The following is a 17,987-nucleotide window of genomic DNA, read 5'->3' on the forward strand; positions in this document are numbered from 1 at the left end:
AGGGAAGGAAAAAAATGGATGACGTTTGAAATAACATATTTTGCATGGGCAATTATCTCTAGCAGGGAATTTGAAATGAACGCCTTGGTAAGGCGAGCCTTCTCACAGGGGTTGTGGAAGCACACTTAGTGCTGGACATTTTCTGGTGGAGGCTAATTAACAGTCTCAGTTTAAATGTCGCTGTCTGAGCAGATTTACATTATTGTCCGCGCTAAAGAACGTCGGACATTTTGGTTTCGTCCCAGTTCCCCCAGCCCCGGCGGCGAATTTTATTAAAACGGCGTTAGCTCGGCACCGTGCCCCGCTGCCATCCAAGGGGCTCCCTCCGCGCACTGCTAAGCACCAGCTTACCAAATCGCACCAAAGGGGGGAAGAAATCCCTACCCTCAGAGAAGCTATGGCATTTAGGACCTGAATCTGTCCATTTCGTATAAAAATAAGACCAAATTTCCATCACCTGGGGGCTGCGTTTATAAAACTGTGGGTTTGCCTTGGCTTGAAAATAATACCACTCCTCGCCTCGCCTCTGCAGCTGCCCTAGCCCCGCCACATCTGCTGGCGAGATTCGGTGTGCCGGGGAAAAATCTCTCCTCAATAATCTTAAAACATCACAAAATATAAAAGAATCAATATATTTTATTTGGCAAAAAGTTAAATATCATTTCAACACAACGATTTGGTCAGTAGGCCATGAGGTAACTGTTTCAAAATAGACAGTGTATGTTCTGCATCAACATAACTTCCCAGATTTTTTTAATCGATACAAATTTACAATAACCAAATGTAGGTTTTTATAATGTATAATTTATTATCAATAAAATTAACCTTCATTACAGTAACCATCAAATCATTCGATTAAAATTCAAACATAAACCATAGGTAGTTACCCTTTCACATATACGTATAGCTCCGAAATCTGCTAACTGCTCACTGGTGCAAAAACAATATTTAAGCTAGTTTGTTTATTTACTTTTTTTAATATATAGATTATATATACAACCGACAAAGACAGTACTATATATGTATCAACTGTGCATACTAAAATGACTTGCTTCATATTTTGAGAACCGTAATTCCCAGACATCCCGAACGAACGTTTTTTTCTACCTTTTTTTTTTTTTTTAATTTTGCATTGGGATATATATAATATATATATTTTACAATCAAAGGTTAACTGTCTAATTATACAGAAAAGACTTAATACACTACAGAGCTATACTCTATGCAATTTTTATAATAAACAACCTGAGTTCAAATTGAATTCTAGCTTACACCATTACATCCGGTACAGCACCCAAGCACATAAATTGAGTCACAAACATAATTACCACAATAAAACACAGTGTTCAAGTATTAGAGCAGAGATCTCTCTGCCACGCAAAAAGCAAATAAAATTAACTACGTAGACTAAACTATACAGTCCGTAAATAGTTGTGCATTATGAAAAGGTAGTTTTTTCTTTTTTTTTTCTTTCCATAAGTGAAGAAACAGGTAGATTTATACAAGCCAGTTAAACAGCCTTTTCGTGCTAATGCCCCCTTTTTCTTTCCTATTAGAAAATTAAAAGTCTTACTGTACCTCTCCTGGCAATCTGGCCTCTGTGACTATCATTGTACAATCATAATCAGAATTTGCCAAGGGAAAAATGAGGCCTGGACCCAGACGCATTGCATGGCAGGGCTCGAGGGGATGATTTTTTGTTTGTCTGTTTTTACTTTTTTCTTTTTTTCTTTTTTTTTTTTCTTTTACTTTACGCATTTTCATTTTAACCCACGTGTCGCCATCATTCGTCCTTCGCTCGATCTTTGTTGATTTTCTTCATTTTCATCCTCCTGTTCTGAAACCAGATTTTCACTTGTCTCTCTGTTAAATTGAGGAGCCTGGCCACCTCGTATCTACGGTCCCTAGTGAGATACATATTGAACAGAAACTCCTTCTCCAGTTCCAGCGTCTGATGCTTGGTGTAAGGGCACCGCTTTTTCCTGGTGGACCTTGCATGGAGCCAGTTTGCAGCTGGATTATCTACAACGAAAACAACAGAAGTTCAGGCTGAGGGGGAAGGTGGGAGGTGGAGGGAGGGGGCTGGGAGGGAAATCCACGCAGAAACAGCCCATCAGGTGTTCCGGTATTCGTGTTTAGGACGTGGCTCTCATTTCCCCAGGCACAGAGGCTCGTGAGGCACAATGGACTCCAAAATACAGACACATGGGGAGGTCACACGCAATCGCACGCGGCAAAGCCCCGTTGCCCCCGCCTCCCCTTGCCTTTTTTATTGTTTGGGGATAATACAATTTTTAAATACTTTCTCCTCCTCTCTCTTCCTCACTCTCTAACTCACTCCCTCCTTCCTGGCCTCCCCACACCTCAAACTGCCAGCCCGGGGAGTAACCAGCCAGATCAACATGTCATCGAAATTGTTTGTCTTTTTAATCTCTACCTTCTCCTGTGTCATCCCTGGCAAAACCCGGGGAGCTGGCGAGTTAATCTACAGCTGGCATAATTAAACCCTCGCCCTCTTAGGACCCTTATTCGCACGGCGTTAATCGCGATAGTAATCCCGAGGCGCTCTGCCACCAGTCTCGTAGTCCTGGGAGCATCCAGCCCGGGGTTTTCCACCGAGAAGACGAAAGGGGGAGGGGAGGAACCAAGTCAACGGCGAGGTTTCTGTTCTCAGGCCAGCAATAGCCGCCCTGTCCTGAGAGCCGTCTCAAAAAAGATCTGATTCACATCCAGTGCTTTCTAGGCACCCCTCTCCCCGGCGTCTGCCCACGCCTGGGAGCGCGGCGAGGCAGGAGGATGTGACACGTCCTGCTGAGTTTGCTGGGGTGGCAGGAGTGGGGATGGGCGGCTATTGCATTTCTCTCTCTCCTTTTTTTTTTTTTTTAATGTGTTTTTAAGTTGCAGTCGTAGGGTGGGTTTTTGTTTTCCTTTCACCCTGGAAAGCCAGAGCCGTCCTAGATCCCGTTCGAGCCTGAGAAAGGCAGCGCTGGCTCCTGCAGATGGCAGACCCCGGCGGGCTGGCGCAGCGGCGGCGGCAGCGGCCGGTGCTCGGCCGCGTAATTAGCCCCAGCGCCTCGACACCTCCCCGCGGCCGGCGCAGAGCCCTGAAGTCCATTACCCTCGCCGTCCCACTTACTTGGATCGATCTGCGGTTTCTCTCCGTTTGCCTCACTTTCTCCATTGCTTTCAGAGAATGCGCCTTCGTGGCTTTGCTTATCCCTATCAACTGGAGGAGAACCACAAGCATAATCAGAGAGAGACAAAGTGTGAGTGTCAAACGTGGTACAGTCAGCCCTCCTGGCCGCCAGCGGTTCAGGTTTAATGCCGTAATGCCTGCTGGTAGGTAACCCGGGGAAAGACAAGGAGCCCGGCACAGGCTCAAGCCACGAACGCATGTACCTGCCGTCGGGCGGTGCCACGGGCGCCTGGTGGTGCGCGTAGGGGTGGTACACGGCGGGGACGCCGCTGGCGCCGGCGGGGTGCGCGGGGCTCCAGGGGGGGCCGAAGACGGGCGCCTTGGGCTGGAAGCTGCAGGGGGCCAGCTCGGGGTGCTCGGCCAGAGCCGCCGGCCGCGGCGGCGGCCCCAGCGGGGCGGGGGCGTAGCGGGGCGCCGCCAGCTCGTCCCCCTCCGGCACCAGGAAGGAGTCCACGTAGTAATTGCTGAGGGTCCCGGGAGCCGACATGGCGGGCGGGCGGCGGCGGCGGACCCGCCGCGGTTCGGGGCTGCGGGTTTCACGTAACAACTTGGTGCTGGCGGAGAAGTAGAGTCAGTAATAAGTTGAGGGCAGCGCAGGCGCCCATTGGCTGCGCCTGTCACGTGGCGGGGGAGCAGAACAATAAAGTATAAATCAGTCCGCGGGCTATTAATGGGTCAGTGTTTTCCAGCCATAATTTTTATAGCGAGGCCATATGTTTTTATGCAAAGGGATATTTGAGTTATACGGCGGGGTTTGTTTTAATTGCGGCCAACTGAGATTAAAAGATCAGATTCCGTATTACAGCCCCCCTCCCCTCTTTCTCTCTCTCTTCCTCTCTCTCTCCCCCCTCTCTCTTTTTCTTTTTCTTTTTTTTTTTCGTTTAAGCGGACTATTTTATATCAAAATTAATCATCCCATCAGTGGGTCGTGTTCTCCGCGAAAAAAAAAAACCCGCCACCCTTGTGATCGGAGACCTTCACATAAAATGATACAATAACTGAAGCAATAAAAAGAGCAAAATAGTAGTTGCGGTATACTGTATTTAAATATACATTTATTATATTTCATAAGGAGTTATTGTTTCGGGAGCCACGGGGTTGTTATTAAGTCAGTAACTATGAGCGCTCTCATTTGCATCGCTGTGTTTCACAGCAGTAAAAATTTACGAGTGCTTGGAAAGGTTAAATTATACTATTGTGTTTAGTTTGGGAACCCACTGTAAATAATACCGTTCCGTTCGGCTCAGAGCTGGCAGCGGAAAGTCAAATTCAACGTATCCCCTTTCCGAAACCCCGCCGCAGAGCCGGCCCTCCCCGCCCGGCCGGAGAAGGACAGGGGCAGGCGCTGGCTCGGTATTTAGCCTGGCCCGCACCAAACTGCACTTCACCACCCCACCCCGCCGGGCACGGCGCGGCAGTGACCGAAACACCCTCCTCGTCCTCCCCGCTGCCCCTGCCCTTGGACCGGGGGCCCCTTGGCCAGGCCGGGCAGAGGAGCCGGGCTGGGCGGCGGTGCGGCGGCGGCCGGAGGGGAGCCGCCGTCCGGGCCGGGAGGGAAGGAGTGCGGGCAGAGCCGGGCGGCGGTATTTATCACCACAATTAATTCTTCAACTATGCAGGGAAGCAGCGGGGGGAAAGGGGAGAAAATGCCCCGTCTCCCCTCTGCCGAAAGGCACCCTGCTTCTCCAGGCGGCTATCAAAGGGGCGTTCGCAGTCGGCCGTCCGGCATTCTGGTGAATCAAATTTATGTGCAAATATAGTTATTTATTTGCTGGCACCTCCTGTGACTGCAGGACACACGCTAGCGGCATCGGAAGCCGAGCGGAGGGTTACAATCCTCCGCAGAAGGAGGGGAGGGTGCGCGGGGGAAAGTAAGAGGCGGCCAGATCCAAGTCCAGTGTTAGGAATTAAAGTAGTGGCTGAGCTCTTGGCAAACATGCCTGCAACTCCCCGGTTTCTCCCTGGCGGACATTCATGCTGTTTATCCCCGTGGCTGGCGAAAGAGCGCGGTCACTAAGATGCAGGGGGCACCAAAAAAATCGCCGTGAGAGGCTCAATTTACTCGAAATATCTTGTATTGAAAATAGAGCCCAGCAAATGGCAGGGACGACTGAGTAATGATTAAAATCGCGTGTAAATATTGTGCATGCGAAAGTGTGGTTCTAATTAGTTTTACATCGCTATGTGGGCTGTCTCTCTCCCTCTCTCTCTCGCTCTCCTTCTTTCTTTTTCTTTTCATGTCTTCTCAACAGTTTAATCCGAAATCTTACAGAGGGCCTATTTTAACACCGCTCTCTCCCACATTCAAAATTACAAAGGCTCATAATGAAACTATTATCCCCCATTAGAGTTCAAAAATCGTGGAACAGTTGCAAGATCTCAATAAACAAGGGGCCCGTTATTTTCTAACAATTTAAAAAATGCAAATAAAGCTCTCTCCTTTTTTTTTTTTTTTCGCCCATTGTATAGACACTCCGTAATAGAAAAAAAAAAAAAAATTGTATTTCTTTCCTGGAAAGACGGAACTCCACGTCATTTGTATTTATTATTAAGAGTCAGCTGTGGTGAAATGTGATTGTAGAACTTCCTTTTTCCATTCAGAAAAAATAATCTTAGCTGCAGGAGTCCTGGATGTTTATATGCGAATTTGGGTTCTCAATTTCAGCAGCGGGTTTTATTTTTTTGGTTCCTCACCAAAACTAATAGCAAATGAATAACAATAACAATAGCGCTTAAAAGAACGTGACTGCATTTTTATTTCCCCTGTAAAATTCCGCATTTGTTCGCTGCCAGCATCCATGAGGCAGAAGAGGTTGTACAGAAAGTAAGAGGAGAAATACAGCAAATAATTAGGTATTTTTTCACGCGGTCACGTTGCTGATAATTACGCTGGGATATTTGACTCTTTTATCGCCGTTTTAGATCCATTTTCACCCAAAGTACATTTTTTCATACGAGCCACGTAGGCGATTTATCTTCATCAATTTACTTTGCAATTTCTTAAGGTTTTGGTGACTTACACTTTCGGGGGCAAAAGACCCCAAACAGGGCAGAAACAACATTGATATAAAAATGCTATATGAAACTAGAATTCCCAGGAACGAAGCACTGCTGGAGCGATCGTGTCCCAATAAAAGTACTCCCTGTCCTCCATCCCAACAGAACCGAATTAGCAGGGCTCCTATTCCGCTAGCTCCAGCACCCAGCTGCATCAGGAAGGATCCTGTCGGTTTTTAAGCGGGGGGGAATCTGCAAGGGCTGTTTCATTAGCCACGCACCACGGAGGCATACGCGGGCGCGGGGCAGGAATTCGCGGGCGTTGGCGATCTCTCCTGAACGGGAAGTTCAGGATCGCCTTTCCCAGGGTTTCCTGCCACTGCAGACCTCTCTCACGGAACCAGTGGTGGTACGAAGCCACGAAGGGGTTTTGGCACAGTGAAGAGAAAAAATGATTCAGAATTTAGAGGAAGCAGTCCAAAATCAGGATGAGGCCGTTCAACTGGGAATCAAAAGGGCAGAGGCAAAAGACGCCATACAGGCACACACAGACACGGGACTGTAAATACACTCCCCGAAATGTACACAGACACTGCAGATAGCCCGTCAGACCTTGTGTGGAGAGGCAAACACAAGCACTTAAATTTGACTGCAATGCAGAGCTCTGCTCCTGCCCCGGCCGGGGACGACTGCTTTTCTGAGTACGGCTGAAATCCGCTATCCAAACTCATCTGAGCTCCTGCAGCCCAGCCTGAAGTTTCGAAAAAGTTCTTAGGTTTCACTATTGTTATTTTTTTTAAGGCAAACATAATCGCGACCGCTAAAAAAATAAATAGAAATAAATGAGCAACGAGTGAGTTTTCTGTCCCTTTCCCCGCCCTCCTTTCCTCCGCGGACGGTGCCCGCTCCGCGGCCGCGGCGGCGCTGGCTGCTGGCGGAGGGCCCGGCGGGAGCCCGCCCATTGCCCGCGGTCGCGCTGCGAACACAAAAGGCGGCGGTGGCGGCGACGGCAGCGGGCCCGGAGAGGTCGCTGTTGCCCGTTCCGCCGCCGCGGAGAGCCCGCACTGCAATCGTGATCGTAACCGAGGCCTTGCGGGCCGCGGGGCAGCCGGCGCCGCCGGGCAGCCCCGGGGTAGCGGGCCCGACGGCGGAGGCACGGAGGCGGCGGAGCCGTGCGCCCGGCTCCGGCAGCGCCAGCCAGAATCGGCCACCCCGCCACGGGGGCCGAGAGCCGCCGGCCGGGCCGGGCACCCCCGCCGCCGCCTGGTCCGCCCGGCCGCGGGCGCTGCGCTCCGGGCCCCAGTTTTTGATGACGCCTGGAGTGGGGCAGGTAGATTTGATCTCTCCCCACCCCCTCCCCCAGGCACTCTTTCAGGTCTCTCGGTTTTTAATAAATCCAGATTGAAAAATACAACAGTCACCCACCTCCCCCCGGCCCCCCGAGCTCGACCCACACCGAGCGGAATGCAAAAACGCACCTGACCTTGAATGCAGCCAACGAGATATATTAAAAACCCGCAAGCAGGCAGGGACTCGCTTAGGAGCTAGCTAACCTTGAAGAACTTGTCAAGCTTCCCCCCTCGGCTGCCGTGTTTATCTGAGGAATCAAAGGAGGCTCCGCTGCAGATGGGAAACAATGGCATTGGGACTTGACGCCTACAGTTCACTTCAGCGCTAAGATTTCTTCGGGTAGAAAGGACCCTCGCACCAAGCATACCTGGTGATGATATCAACTGAAGTAATTAAGGCAGTTTCGTGCTGTAGAGAGAAAGGTGGAGCCCCAACAACATGAAACTACCTAAACCACAGAGCAGTTCTCAGGCGCTAATTATTACTTTCCCCATTGCCGTGGTCCTTAACGCAAGGATCCCGCTACGAAAATAAAACCAGAAACGTGACTAAAACATGCCTCTCGCCCTCCCGCCCACCCCGCCGGCGCCCCTCCGCGCCCCCCGGCCAGCCTCGGGTGGGTTAATGAAAACAAGAGTAAAATATAATAACAACCACCCACACACACACACGCGCGGGCAGCTTTCGCCTTTCCATGCAGATGTAATCGGGGAAAAAAGGGCCGTGCACGACAATGTTACATCACGAAAAGCTAGCGGCTCCCAAGAAGCCCGGGTTCAAAATCTGTCCCCCCCCTCCTCCCGGCATACGTATACCCTTGCAAGGAAGCATTAGCTGTCTCTTTTCTTCCAGCCTTCCTTTTGCGTTCCCTTTGTGCAAGACCCTATTAGCTAAACATGCAGCAAGGAGGAAAGGACGAGGTAAAAAAAAAAAAAAAAAAAAAAAAAAAAAAAAAGAAAAAAAAAAAAAAAAAAAAAGGCAGCCTGTGTGAAATAAGCTCTTCCACATGCAGCCAGGTAGGGAATAGGCTTGTCTGGAGGGGCCCGCTGGCAGGGAGGCGAGGCTGGGGTCCCCCCCCCCCCACCATGATCTCACCTTTACGGTTTCTTCTCAGCCCTGAGATAAAGCTAGAATTTTGTCAACGTCCTCTGGAGTTAAAGATCTCCGCACACTTGTAGGTGTTCGATTAACAAAAATAAAAAAAAAAAAGAAAAAAAAAAAAGAAAAGAAAAAAAGAGAAGAAATATATCGTTTCCCTACCCTCAAGAAATAGTAATTTGCTTCCTCAGTCTATGCAGTTCCTCAGTCAACTGAAACCACTCGTTCAAGACAGCAACAATCCAGATATACTAGCAAGTCATAAAACTGAACAAAAGCCGACAAACCTTAGAGCACCATCGCTATATGGCCCAGACAAATTACGACCGTCTAGGTAATATTTAAATAGATTCCTAAAGTAATTGCAGGGGGTTTAGGCAACTATTCCTGTTGTAAAAGTTCTCGAAGACATAAAGTAGAACCTGAGGATAAACAGTCACAGAAAGAGGTAAAATTAAAAGGATTCATTCCACGTTTTTTTTTTATTCTTCTATGAGAACATAAACATCGTCTTTTCACGCACAGCAGCATTACAATATTAATTTATTCCGATTTAAGGTAAGAACTAGATATAGCTAGAACTAACATTTATAATAACGATAGAATGCATTTGCTTAAAACAGTATCGGCATTTTAATAATAATAGACATTTATCCATATCTGTATTTATAGCTTTTCCCCTTCTTTCTATTTTTTTAAATCTTTTTAATTTTTTTCACCTATATGTTTGACCCTTTAATGAATGTTAACTTCACAGTATAAAGGAAGACGAACATATTCTCCCTCGCAATCTCAGACTCTGGCTCAGAAAGTCCATCTGATGTTCAGGATATATACTTTCAGTGAAATTAGTGAGGAAAAAAGTGACTATTTTCTTTTCAAGGGGGAATTTCTGTGTGCTTGTCATGCGTTACCAATGGTAACGTTATATATAGACACAAAAGAAAATCACCAAATTCACATATTTAAGCAAAACTACATGAAGTAAATATCTACAACCAGCGAGAGAAATTCAGAGGTAAGTGTAATAATTTAGTCCATGAGTAAAACGAAATCTTTTATACCTTTAAAGAGAAGATATTTCATTTTCCTGGCCAAATTTAAAGCTGTAATGTTGGCTTTTAAGGTAAAGTGTAAAAAGAAAAATCATTCCTAACACCCGTTCCCGTGAAACCCTTTTAAAGGATGCCTGCATTTCATTATTTTAAGTCCCGCTTTTCGAAGGAAAAAAGGGGGAGGGGGAGACAAGGCAAACAGAGAAGGGGAAAGCTCCCAGTATATAGAAATATGGCAACGCTTAAATTCTTCATTGTGCAGCTACGTACAGTCCAAGTTACAGCACTTATATTTTAAAAGAATGCACCTTTAACTAGGATTGTTTACTTTTCAGAAAGACAGATAGGGAGAAATATATTTGCAGCTCCTGAAATGGTATTTCTGTATTTCAAAGCTTAGAGGAACAAATTGGCCCCGGGAAAGGCTGAAGGAAGAGGGGAGGTTCACACACGGCATTTTGTGCTTTAGCGTGACTTTAGTCCGCCCACCCCCCAAAGTAGCTCTTAAGAGGTTAAGGACATATTGAGAGCGCCTAAAATCGTTAATCCATACAGGTGCGGATGAATACAGCCTAGGAAAATGATACTGGCTCTTTAAACCATAAAGATGTGTTTATAGGTTCATCAAGAGAAATTAAAGTTGGCTGTGAGCTCCCGAATCCTATTCTCTCTGTTCATTTTCTTCAGTTTCATTCTGCGGTTCTGAAACCAGATTTTAACTTGTCTGTCTGTGAGGTGGACTGTGCGGCTGATCTCTAGGCGACGCTCACGAGTCAGGTACATATTGAATAGAAACTCCTTTTCCAGCTCGAGAGTTTGATGCTTGGTATAGGGGCATCGTTTCTTTCTGCCACTTTTTGCCGTGAGCCAGTTTGCTGCATTTTCTCCTTTTGAATTGCCTAGTTTTGAGAAAGTAAAAAATGGACGTTACCATCGGGTAGGAGGCAAAGAGCTCTGGGGGAGAAGGTTGAAGGAGCATCTGTGTCTGTGTCTGTGTGTGCGATAGGCTCACTCCGCCAGCTGCGGAGAATTGGAATGTGGGGTGTCCTTGAAGGAACCGGGAGCTTCAAAACGGCTTCCCAAAGGTTTTGGATATGTCCGGGTAAGAACTGCCACTGCTCAAAAGCTTCCGGACAGCCTCTGGTGGGGCTGCATGCCCCAGATTGTAGTTTATCTCCGACCCTCCAAAACGAGCTCCTACCCTCTCCCTGTCGGCCATTCCGAGCCCTTTGGTACTGGGGGCAGTTGGTGAAGGGCCTGCAGTCTTATTTCCTTCCCCCCAGGCACCTGCTTCCAAAAAAACAAAGCCTCCGGATCCGGATTTTGTATGTGTGCTATGGAGGTGGAAAACAAGGTGAGCTGGGGAGCCGGAGCCTCCCTGCCTTCAGCCCCTGCCTTTCCGGAGGGCTTAGCCATGGCCTTCTCATTTCCAACCATTTCGGGGAAGAAAAAATACCGTCAGAACAATAATAAAAACGTTTTGAGGTGCTTTCTAACAGTGGAACTGACTGGGAAAGAGGTAACACCAATCCCTTGGTGGCTCAGAGTGGTTAGTGGTTTGGGGCTGGCTCTCTAACAGTTTTTTGCTGACCCTTCTTTCTTTCTTTTTTTTTTTTTTCCTTTTCTTTAAATGCTACTTCCAACGGGTCGCCTGAAAGGAATATAAGGGCGTCCAAAAGGCGGACGGAGAGAAGCTCCTGCTAAGTCTGCCGTCCGGGGAAGGGGAGTTATTTTTTGCCACGGGGACACGAAAGGGAAATAAATAAGGAAAAGTATAAATAGCAGCTCTGTTATCTAGTGTAGATGCTGAAGGATATTCGCCGTGCATTCATCAGTCTAATTTGATAGCAGCTCATAGATGGCACATTTCAGCGCGGTTGTTATTCTGAAAAGCATTCTGGATCGTAAAATATAACTTACCGCGTTAATAGGTTTATTTATTGGCACTGCCTATTGCTTATTTTGGATGCTTTACAAACATCTCTGTTATCTGGTAGGCACCTTCACATCACGGGGGAGAGATTGATCTTGTTTTTCTATATGTTTTAGCAGCATGCAGGCTAAAGTTGCCCATAGCGGAGGCTCTAAGGGTTTTAAACTATAGGATGGACATTAATTTTTACTGCAACCCCATGCCCGAATATTACAAAGTTCAGAAGGTCAGTCTGAGCAGCGCTTCTTGGCAGCCCCGCGGGGCAGCTGGGATCCTCCTTTCGCATTTCAATGCCACTACGATCCTCAACGACTATTTTTTTTTCTTTGTTTCTTTTTTTTTTTTTTTTTTCCTTTCTCTTTAATCATCACTACCACCATCACCATCATCATTCGCTTACCTACAGGCTCTTTCTCTGGAGAAGCTTTGCTGCTCTCTGACGGAGCTGGAGAGAGCTCCTCTGCGGTGGAAGATGAAGCCTGAGTCTCGTCCTCCCTCTGGGAGACGCACGCCAAGGGGCTTGGGGAGCGTTCCTCATCCTCCTTCCTCCCCGGGTCCGGGACGGGAGGCAAAGATGGAGGCGTCTGGAAGCGGCCGGGGGGCTGCGGAGGGAAAGGGGCAGCCCCGGCTGGCCCCGCGCCGTAGTTCTTGGAAGTGCCATAAGCCTGGGAGAGGCGGAAGTAGCCCGGGACGGGGACCCCGCCGCCGCTGCTGGCCGGGCTGACCTCGGCACTCAGCCGCGGGAAGGGAGCGAGGTCTGTGGCGGCCGAGCCCTTGGGGCATTTCTCTGAGTCATAGAGGCAGTAGGAGCTCTCCTCCTTAATGCTTGTAGCGAAGGAGCACGAGGTGGCCTGCTGGCTCTCCGGCTCTTCCATGCGACAGGACCGGGGAGGATCTAGCCACACTTCCATCCCTGACACGTAGGAGTGCGAGTTGGGGACCATGCTTTGAGAAGTACCTTCATTGCGTTTGCCCAGAACGGGGAAAAGTCCGCAGCTTTGCAGCCCGTAGGACAGATCGGACGCCTGTGGCAGGTAGATACCACTGTTGGGATAGTAGCCGCCTCCTCCTCCGCCTCCGCCTCCTGCTCCCGCCGCTTCCCCTCTGCCCGAGCTGATCAGGGAGTCTACCAAAAAAGAGTTTGCAGCCGGACTCTCGGAGCATGACATTGTTGTGGAATAATTTGGCGAAGGGAGCAGATAGCCCTTTCTGGCTGACATTTCTTGTGCAAAACATGCTGAATATGATGAGAGATACCCCCGCACCACGGCAGGCGCCCGCAGCCAATGGAAGCCCGTGCCTCCCCAGCAACCCCTCCCCGTCTGGTTTCGTATGCACAGAGCTGCTCTCAGGTCGACCTCTGAATTTGGAAGGTAGATGTATATTAATGTGTAATATGGATTTCCATGCACAGAGGCACGCGCATTTCCACCATATGGGCGAGCGCCTGCGCCCAGGCGGGAGCCGAGCTCCCGGGAAGGGGAAGGGGAAGGGGAAGGGGAAGGGGAAGGGGAAAGAGAGGGCTGTGCTGGTACTGGCTCCAAGTTTTGCTCCCCTCTTATCACACACACAGCTATAAAATAGCCCGGCGGTCCTGATGTTTATTATACCTAGGCTGAAGCCGTGTCCAGATGAAGCTTTTACTATCGCTCCTCTCTCCCCGCGGTTGGGCTTTCCAGCAGCAATGCCTGCTCACCTCCCTCCGCAGCCTATGTGTCACACGAAATTAATAAAGCCGCGGCTAGCCCGGTGTTTTATGCTCAGCCTCTGCTCATTTTATTTGATTGTCTCGTTTTTTTAAGAAATAAAAGACGTGTTATTGTTTATCACGGATCATTGGAAACCGTAAAGGGGCCTGGTGCCTCCCGCTTTAAACTACCGAGGAAGGGGGCTGCTTGCAGCCTAACATCACCGCCACGACGCCAGGCTGGGCTTAATTTTCCTGGAGATAAAATGCTCGCCGCTGCGCTGAGGAATCTCTTAGGGAGCAATGCCACTCTGGGAGGATTGATTGTGCGGTTGCAGCTTCTAATGCTTTAGTTAACGCTGGATTCTTCCTGAGGTCTGATTACCATTTAAAATATAAAACCAGACATATGTCACAGAAAGAATCCAGACGCGAGCAGTTCAAATGGATCCTCTCAGGATGCTGCGCACCGTGTTTATTGATGTGTTTATATTTGGACGATCATTTTTATATCTCCCCTCCCTCCCGCTCCATTTGGGTCTTTTCACTTTTCGCCTCTTCAAAAACATCGTCTCCGTTAAGCAATGTACTAAATAATGGAAATAAGAGTAGCTAGATAAATACCGAGATACCAGACAGCCCAGTCCAGTCAATATGTAATTGTGGCGGAGGTAGCAGACAGATAGCAGACAGGCAGGGACGCAGGCAGAGAGACAGATAGATTTCGTAATGAAAAGCTTAATGATGACTTGCTTTCACTTCCATCATCTCTCGCTTATGCCATTTTGAAGTCGCCTCACTGCCTGGCCCGGGAAACTGAGGGCACTTTAGTTCAAGGGGAGCCTGAGGCTGCCCAGTTCCCGCTGCCCATCCCTGAGGAGCATCACTCGCTCCTCTCTCCCGCACGCCTCCGGAGGAACAGCCTTCGGCCGGTTTCCGCTTCCAGCAGGTCGGGCGGGCGAGAGCGGCCTCCGACCGGGCGTCATCACCGCCCGGGACGAGAGCCGCCGCCGGGCACCCGGCTGCCGTGTCCGGGAGGGCACCGGCGGCGGTGCTGGGGCCGCTGCCTGCGGGGAGGGGTGGCGCCGGAGCTGGCGCGGCGCCCCGAATTCCCCGGGCCCTACCCTCGGCCTTCGAAAGCCCCAGGGAGCATTTCTTCCCCCTCGCCCCACGGATCTGTCAAGCTCCACGTGGTCTTGTCCCGCAATATTTGCCTGCCACGGGGAAAAGCTTTTTTTCCACAGCGTGACATTCCCCTGGAGGAATCCCTCCTTGCGGCAGGAGGGCACTGTCCCTTCCCGCGGGGGCCTCTCCAGCGTCCCTCCTCGCCCCCAGGAAGCACCAGAGCAGGCAGGGGATGCTACAACTTTGAGACACCCATAAAATATCTGTGGAAAGGCACCCTGATTTTTCCAGCGTAGTGGGGCGATCATCACAGCGCGATTTCCTTCTCACCGGCCCGTGGGACGCGGTGACAGGGGTAGATCTCCCAGCCTGTAGAAACCCTTCGGGTTTTTTTCCTTCCCGCATTTCCTCCTGTAACATTGTTTGTGATTTCCCAATCCGACTAACTTCGGATGTGTTAATGTGCGATCGACGAACCCTTATCAGATTCCTATGAGGGCCATATCATTACTAACAAAATTAATACCACATAAGGAACTGGTTTATTGGCTGGTATACAGGAAGGCTATTATCAATAGGCTTAGCTTCATAAATACAGATCTAAATAAAAAGTAACGTGAGCCCCAGCGCCGCCTTCCAAATACATTTCTCTACACAAGTCAGGTATAAAAATTACTCTGGGGAAGTCCGCTCTTGCGGTATGTTTATTTTGCATTTGCCAAATTAAATAGAAACGGATTGCAAATCTAAAAGCCATACGGAACCGAGGAGAAACGCTTGAAATCCTTCCAAAGCTGTTTTTAAAATAAGCAGCTCCCTTTTAAAAATTGGATTAAAGTGAAGGAAAGTACTGTAAAAAGTGCGCTGCAATCCTCGTCAGCCGGAACCACTGGAAGTGCATCGACGAGACGCGAGTTGGCTTCTCCTCCCTCTGCGATCCAGTGCAAGGGAATCAGACAAAAGACACAGAGGCCGGTGAGAATTTTTTGGAGGTGTTCTTTAGCCTCCCCGCTCAGGTTCTGCAGCAGTGGGTTACCCCACCCCCGTGTCAGGTCCCGCGGGAGCTGCCGTGGGGCGTTGTGCTGGCCGCAGTAAACCGTGCCGGTTTGATGGTCAAGGCACCGACCCCGTCTAGATCATGAACTCAGCTCGGCGCTGCATTATCTCCGCTTTCTTTAATCGCTAACAAGGCCAAGGCAAATAGTAACCAGCATCATCAAACCCAGCGAAGTAAAACTAATAATGTTCACTTGATTCGTAACTATAAAAGATAATGGTCAATTCTGACTAAACTGAGCTAATTTGGCATGCGCTGAGTGCAGCTACTGCATTACCAGCGCTTAACAATGTGTCCCTTGGAACTTAACCCCTATTTAAAAGAAATTTTAAAGAATATTGTGGACGCCAGGGGACGAGAATTACTTTCTTTTTAATTCTACTTCTGTAAGTAAAGCTATCCGAGGGTCTATAAAACGGAGCAAATAAAATTCTGATAAATATCAAAGCCAGCGAGAAGGTGTTTTCGTGAAGAATCTAAATTCATGGCGTACATAGACAATACTATCAAAATAAAATTTTATTGATCTAAGAAAAATATAATAGATGCATTAATAGCGTCGTTAAGCCGTTTTATTGGTTGAACTAAAATTAAAAACAAAAAGGGAATAAATAAAAACCGACAGCTCAGCCTAAGCAAACTCTGACTGGAAATCTCAAAACGTATCGTGTTAAACCATGATTTATCTTTTTATTATTGGCCCGTATAACCCAAAAGATCAGCGCTGTTAATCCAGAGACGCATTTTGCGAGCTAATTAAAATATGCTTTTATTTGTAGACACGGGCAAGCTGCAATTTGTGAAAACGTAAACGGCCTTGCAGTGTGTGCGGGAGTGCATGCGCCGCCTATCTGAGAATACAGCCGTGGACTACACTTTATACTGCTCCAAAAATTAATGCGATCAGACTATAGTTATTTAATATTGGAACTGTCAGCTCCCTGGAACGTGTGTGTGTGCCAGATTCCTCTTTTTTTTTATTTTTTTCCTTTTTTTTTTTTTTTTTTTTTTTTTTTTTCTTTTCCCTTCTGGATTTGCTCCAAAGAAGGCGGATTTCAGACAGGAGGCTTAGGAACAGCTTCTGTGCCAAGTTAGGTGACAAATGACGGCCCCACTAATTTTATCTTTACTAGAAATTCTTTCACGCTGGTGGTGGTGCTGGGGAGGTTGGCTTGTTTTGGCGGATTATCTTGTTAAAAATTAGGCTGCGATTTAATTTTATTCCAGCCATCCGGAGGCTCGCTCGCCTAACTATGTTTTATATTATACATGTATCGTTTTACTTATTTGGATTAGGAACATATTTTGCAAGTAATTCTGACGAGTTTCAAATGCTAGTGTGCGGCAGGACAAAATACACCCAAACCAATTAATTAGGGGTTTATTTCCTCGCTATTTTCCGGCACTGACGAGAACAACGGGGCTTTCTATTGTCCAGAGAGCCCCAAACACCATGCAGAAGCAACAACGGTATCGGGTTATATATGTGTGGGGAAAATATTGCATGCCCAAGTCTGTCTTTTAAGTGTGCCCCTTCTATTGCGAGAGATGAGCCGCACAGCTCTATGAAACATTTGAAACTGTAGCCTTTCTCCCTTTTTGTAGCTGTCTTCCCTTTAAAAAAGATCTGAATGCATATACCTTTTTTTTTTTTTTTTTTTTTTTTTTTTTTTTTTGTGGTATTGCTTGGCTGTCAGACACACGCTGGCCAGAAGTTTCGATTTTTCGATTTCAGAGAGTGTAATGAAAAGATTGTGACCAAAAAAAAAAAAAATTTAAAAATATAGACAACAAAACACAAACCCAATGAGCTTATGAAAAAGCCTCCCAGGGGTTTGGATGTGGTATGTGAACTGAAGTTGAGTACACGATTAATTAAACACAGTGTAGACACTGAGCTGGCTTCCCCTCTTCCCTCCAAAACATGCAAACCCAAATAATGTGAAATAATAAACAGTTATTGTAAGAAACAAGCTTGGTTTTTTTAAATATTATCCTATGACCGCGGCCGTCAGTAAACAATTCGTAACCAGAGGGCGCTTTAACTGTTGCTGGGGTCTCTTTGATTTATTCAGCCAAGTATTGAATGGGACAGGGAAACAACAAGGGCAAAAATAAATATTTGATCAAATATGCGGAGTTTAACTTGACTGGTGTAAAATGAAATGTTGCAAAGGGACCCTCAAATCTCCCTGCTTCTCACGTGGCTTCTTGCGTCCTGGCATTGCTGAGGGAAGTCAAAAGGGATCAACATCCCTGAGCTTTTAATGGAGCATCTTTGATGAAATCGATAGGTTCCAATAATCATCTGAAACTGCTCTCTGTCGACTGAGCATGTGCTTTTAACTACACTTGTAACAGTTCCCTGGAAGCACAATTTAAAAAATACTGCAGTCAACAGGCGCTATATACATAGAAGAGAAATGATAAAATAATATTTTTCATTTTTTTTCCGGACAGATATTTTAAACTCTGCCTTAAGAAACACG

The 17,987-nt window shown here is 47.7% G+C and overlaps 2 protein-coding genes across 2 annotated transcripts; both read right to left on the reverse strand.

Annotated features, from left to right (window-relative positions):
* Positions 1-620: 620 nt before the first annotated feature.
* Positions 621-3,750, reverse strand: HOXA9 (homeobox A9). The gene is made up of 2 exons (XM_041411546.1): positions 3,137-3,750; positions 621-2,022 (listed from the first exon to the last, which is right to left on the reverse strand). The coding sequence occupies exons 1-2, from the start codon at positions 3,681-3,683 to the stop codon at positions 1,784-1,786; spliced, it is 786 nt and encodes a 261-aa protein (XP_041267480.1). The 5' UTR covers positions 3,684-3,750; the 3' UTR covers positions 621-1,783.
* A 6,025-nt stretch (positions 3,751-9,775) lies between these two features.
* Positions 9,776-13,073, reverse strand: HOXA10 (homeobox A10). The gene is made up of 2 exons (XM_041411574.1): positions 12,030-13,073; positions 9,776-10,595 (listed from the first exon to the last, which is right to left on the reverse strand). Exons 1-2 carry the CDS (start codon positions 12,847-12,849, stop codon positions 10,321-10,323), a joined length of 1,095 nt encoding a protein of 364 aa, XP_041267508.1. The 5' UTR covers positions 12,850-13,073; the 3' UTR covers positions 9,776-10,320.
* Positions 13,074-17,987: the final 4,914 nt, after the last annotated feature.

This window comes from Onychostruthus taczanowskii, unplaced genomic scaffold (assembly GCF_017590055.1).
Source record: "Onychostruthus taczanowskii isolate IOZ18803 unplaced genomic scaffold, ASM1759005v1 scaffold36, whole genome shotgun sequence".
NCBI lineage: Eukaryota > Metazoa > Chordata > Aves > Passeriformes > Passeridae > Onychostruthus > Onychostruthus taczanowskii.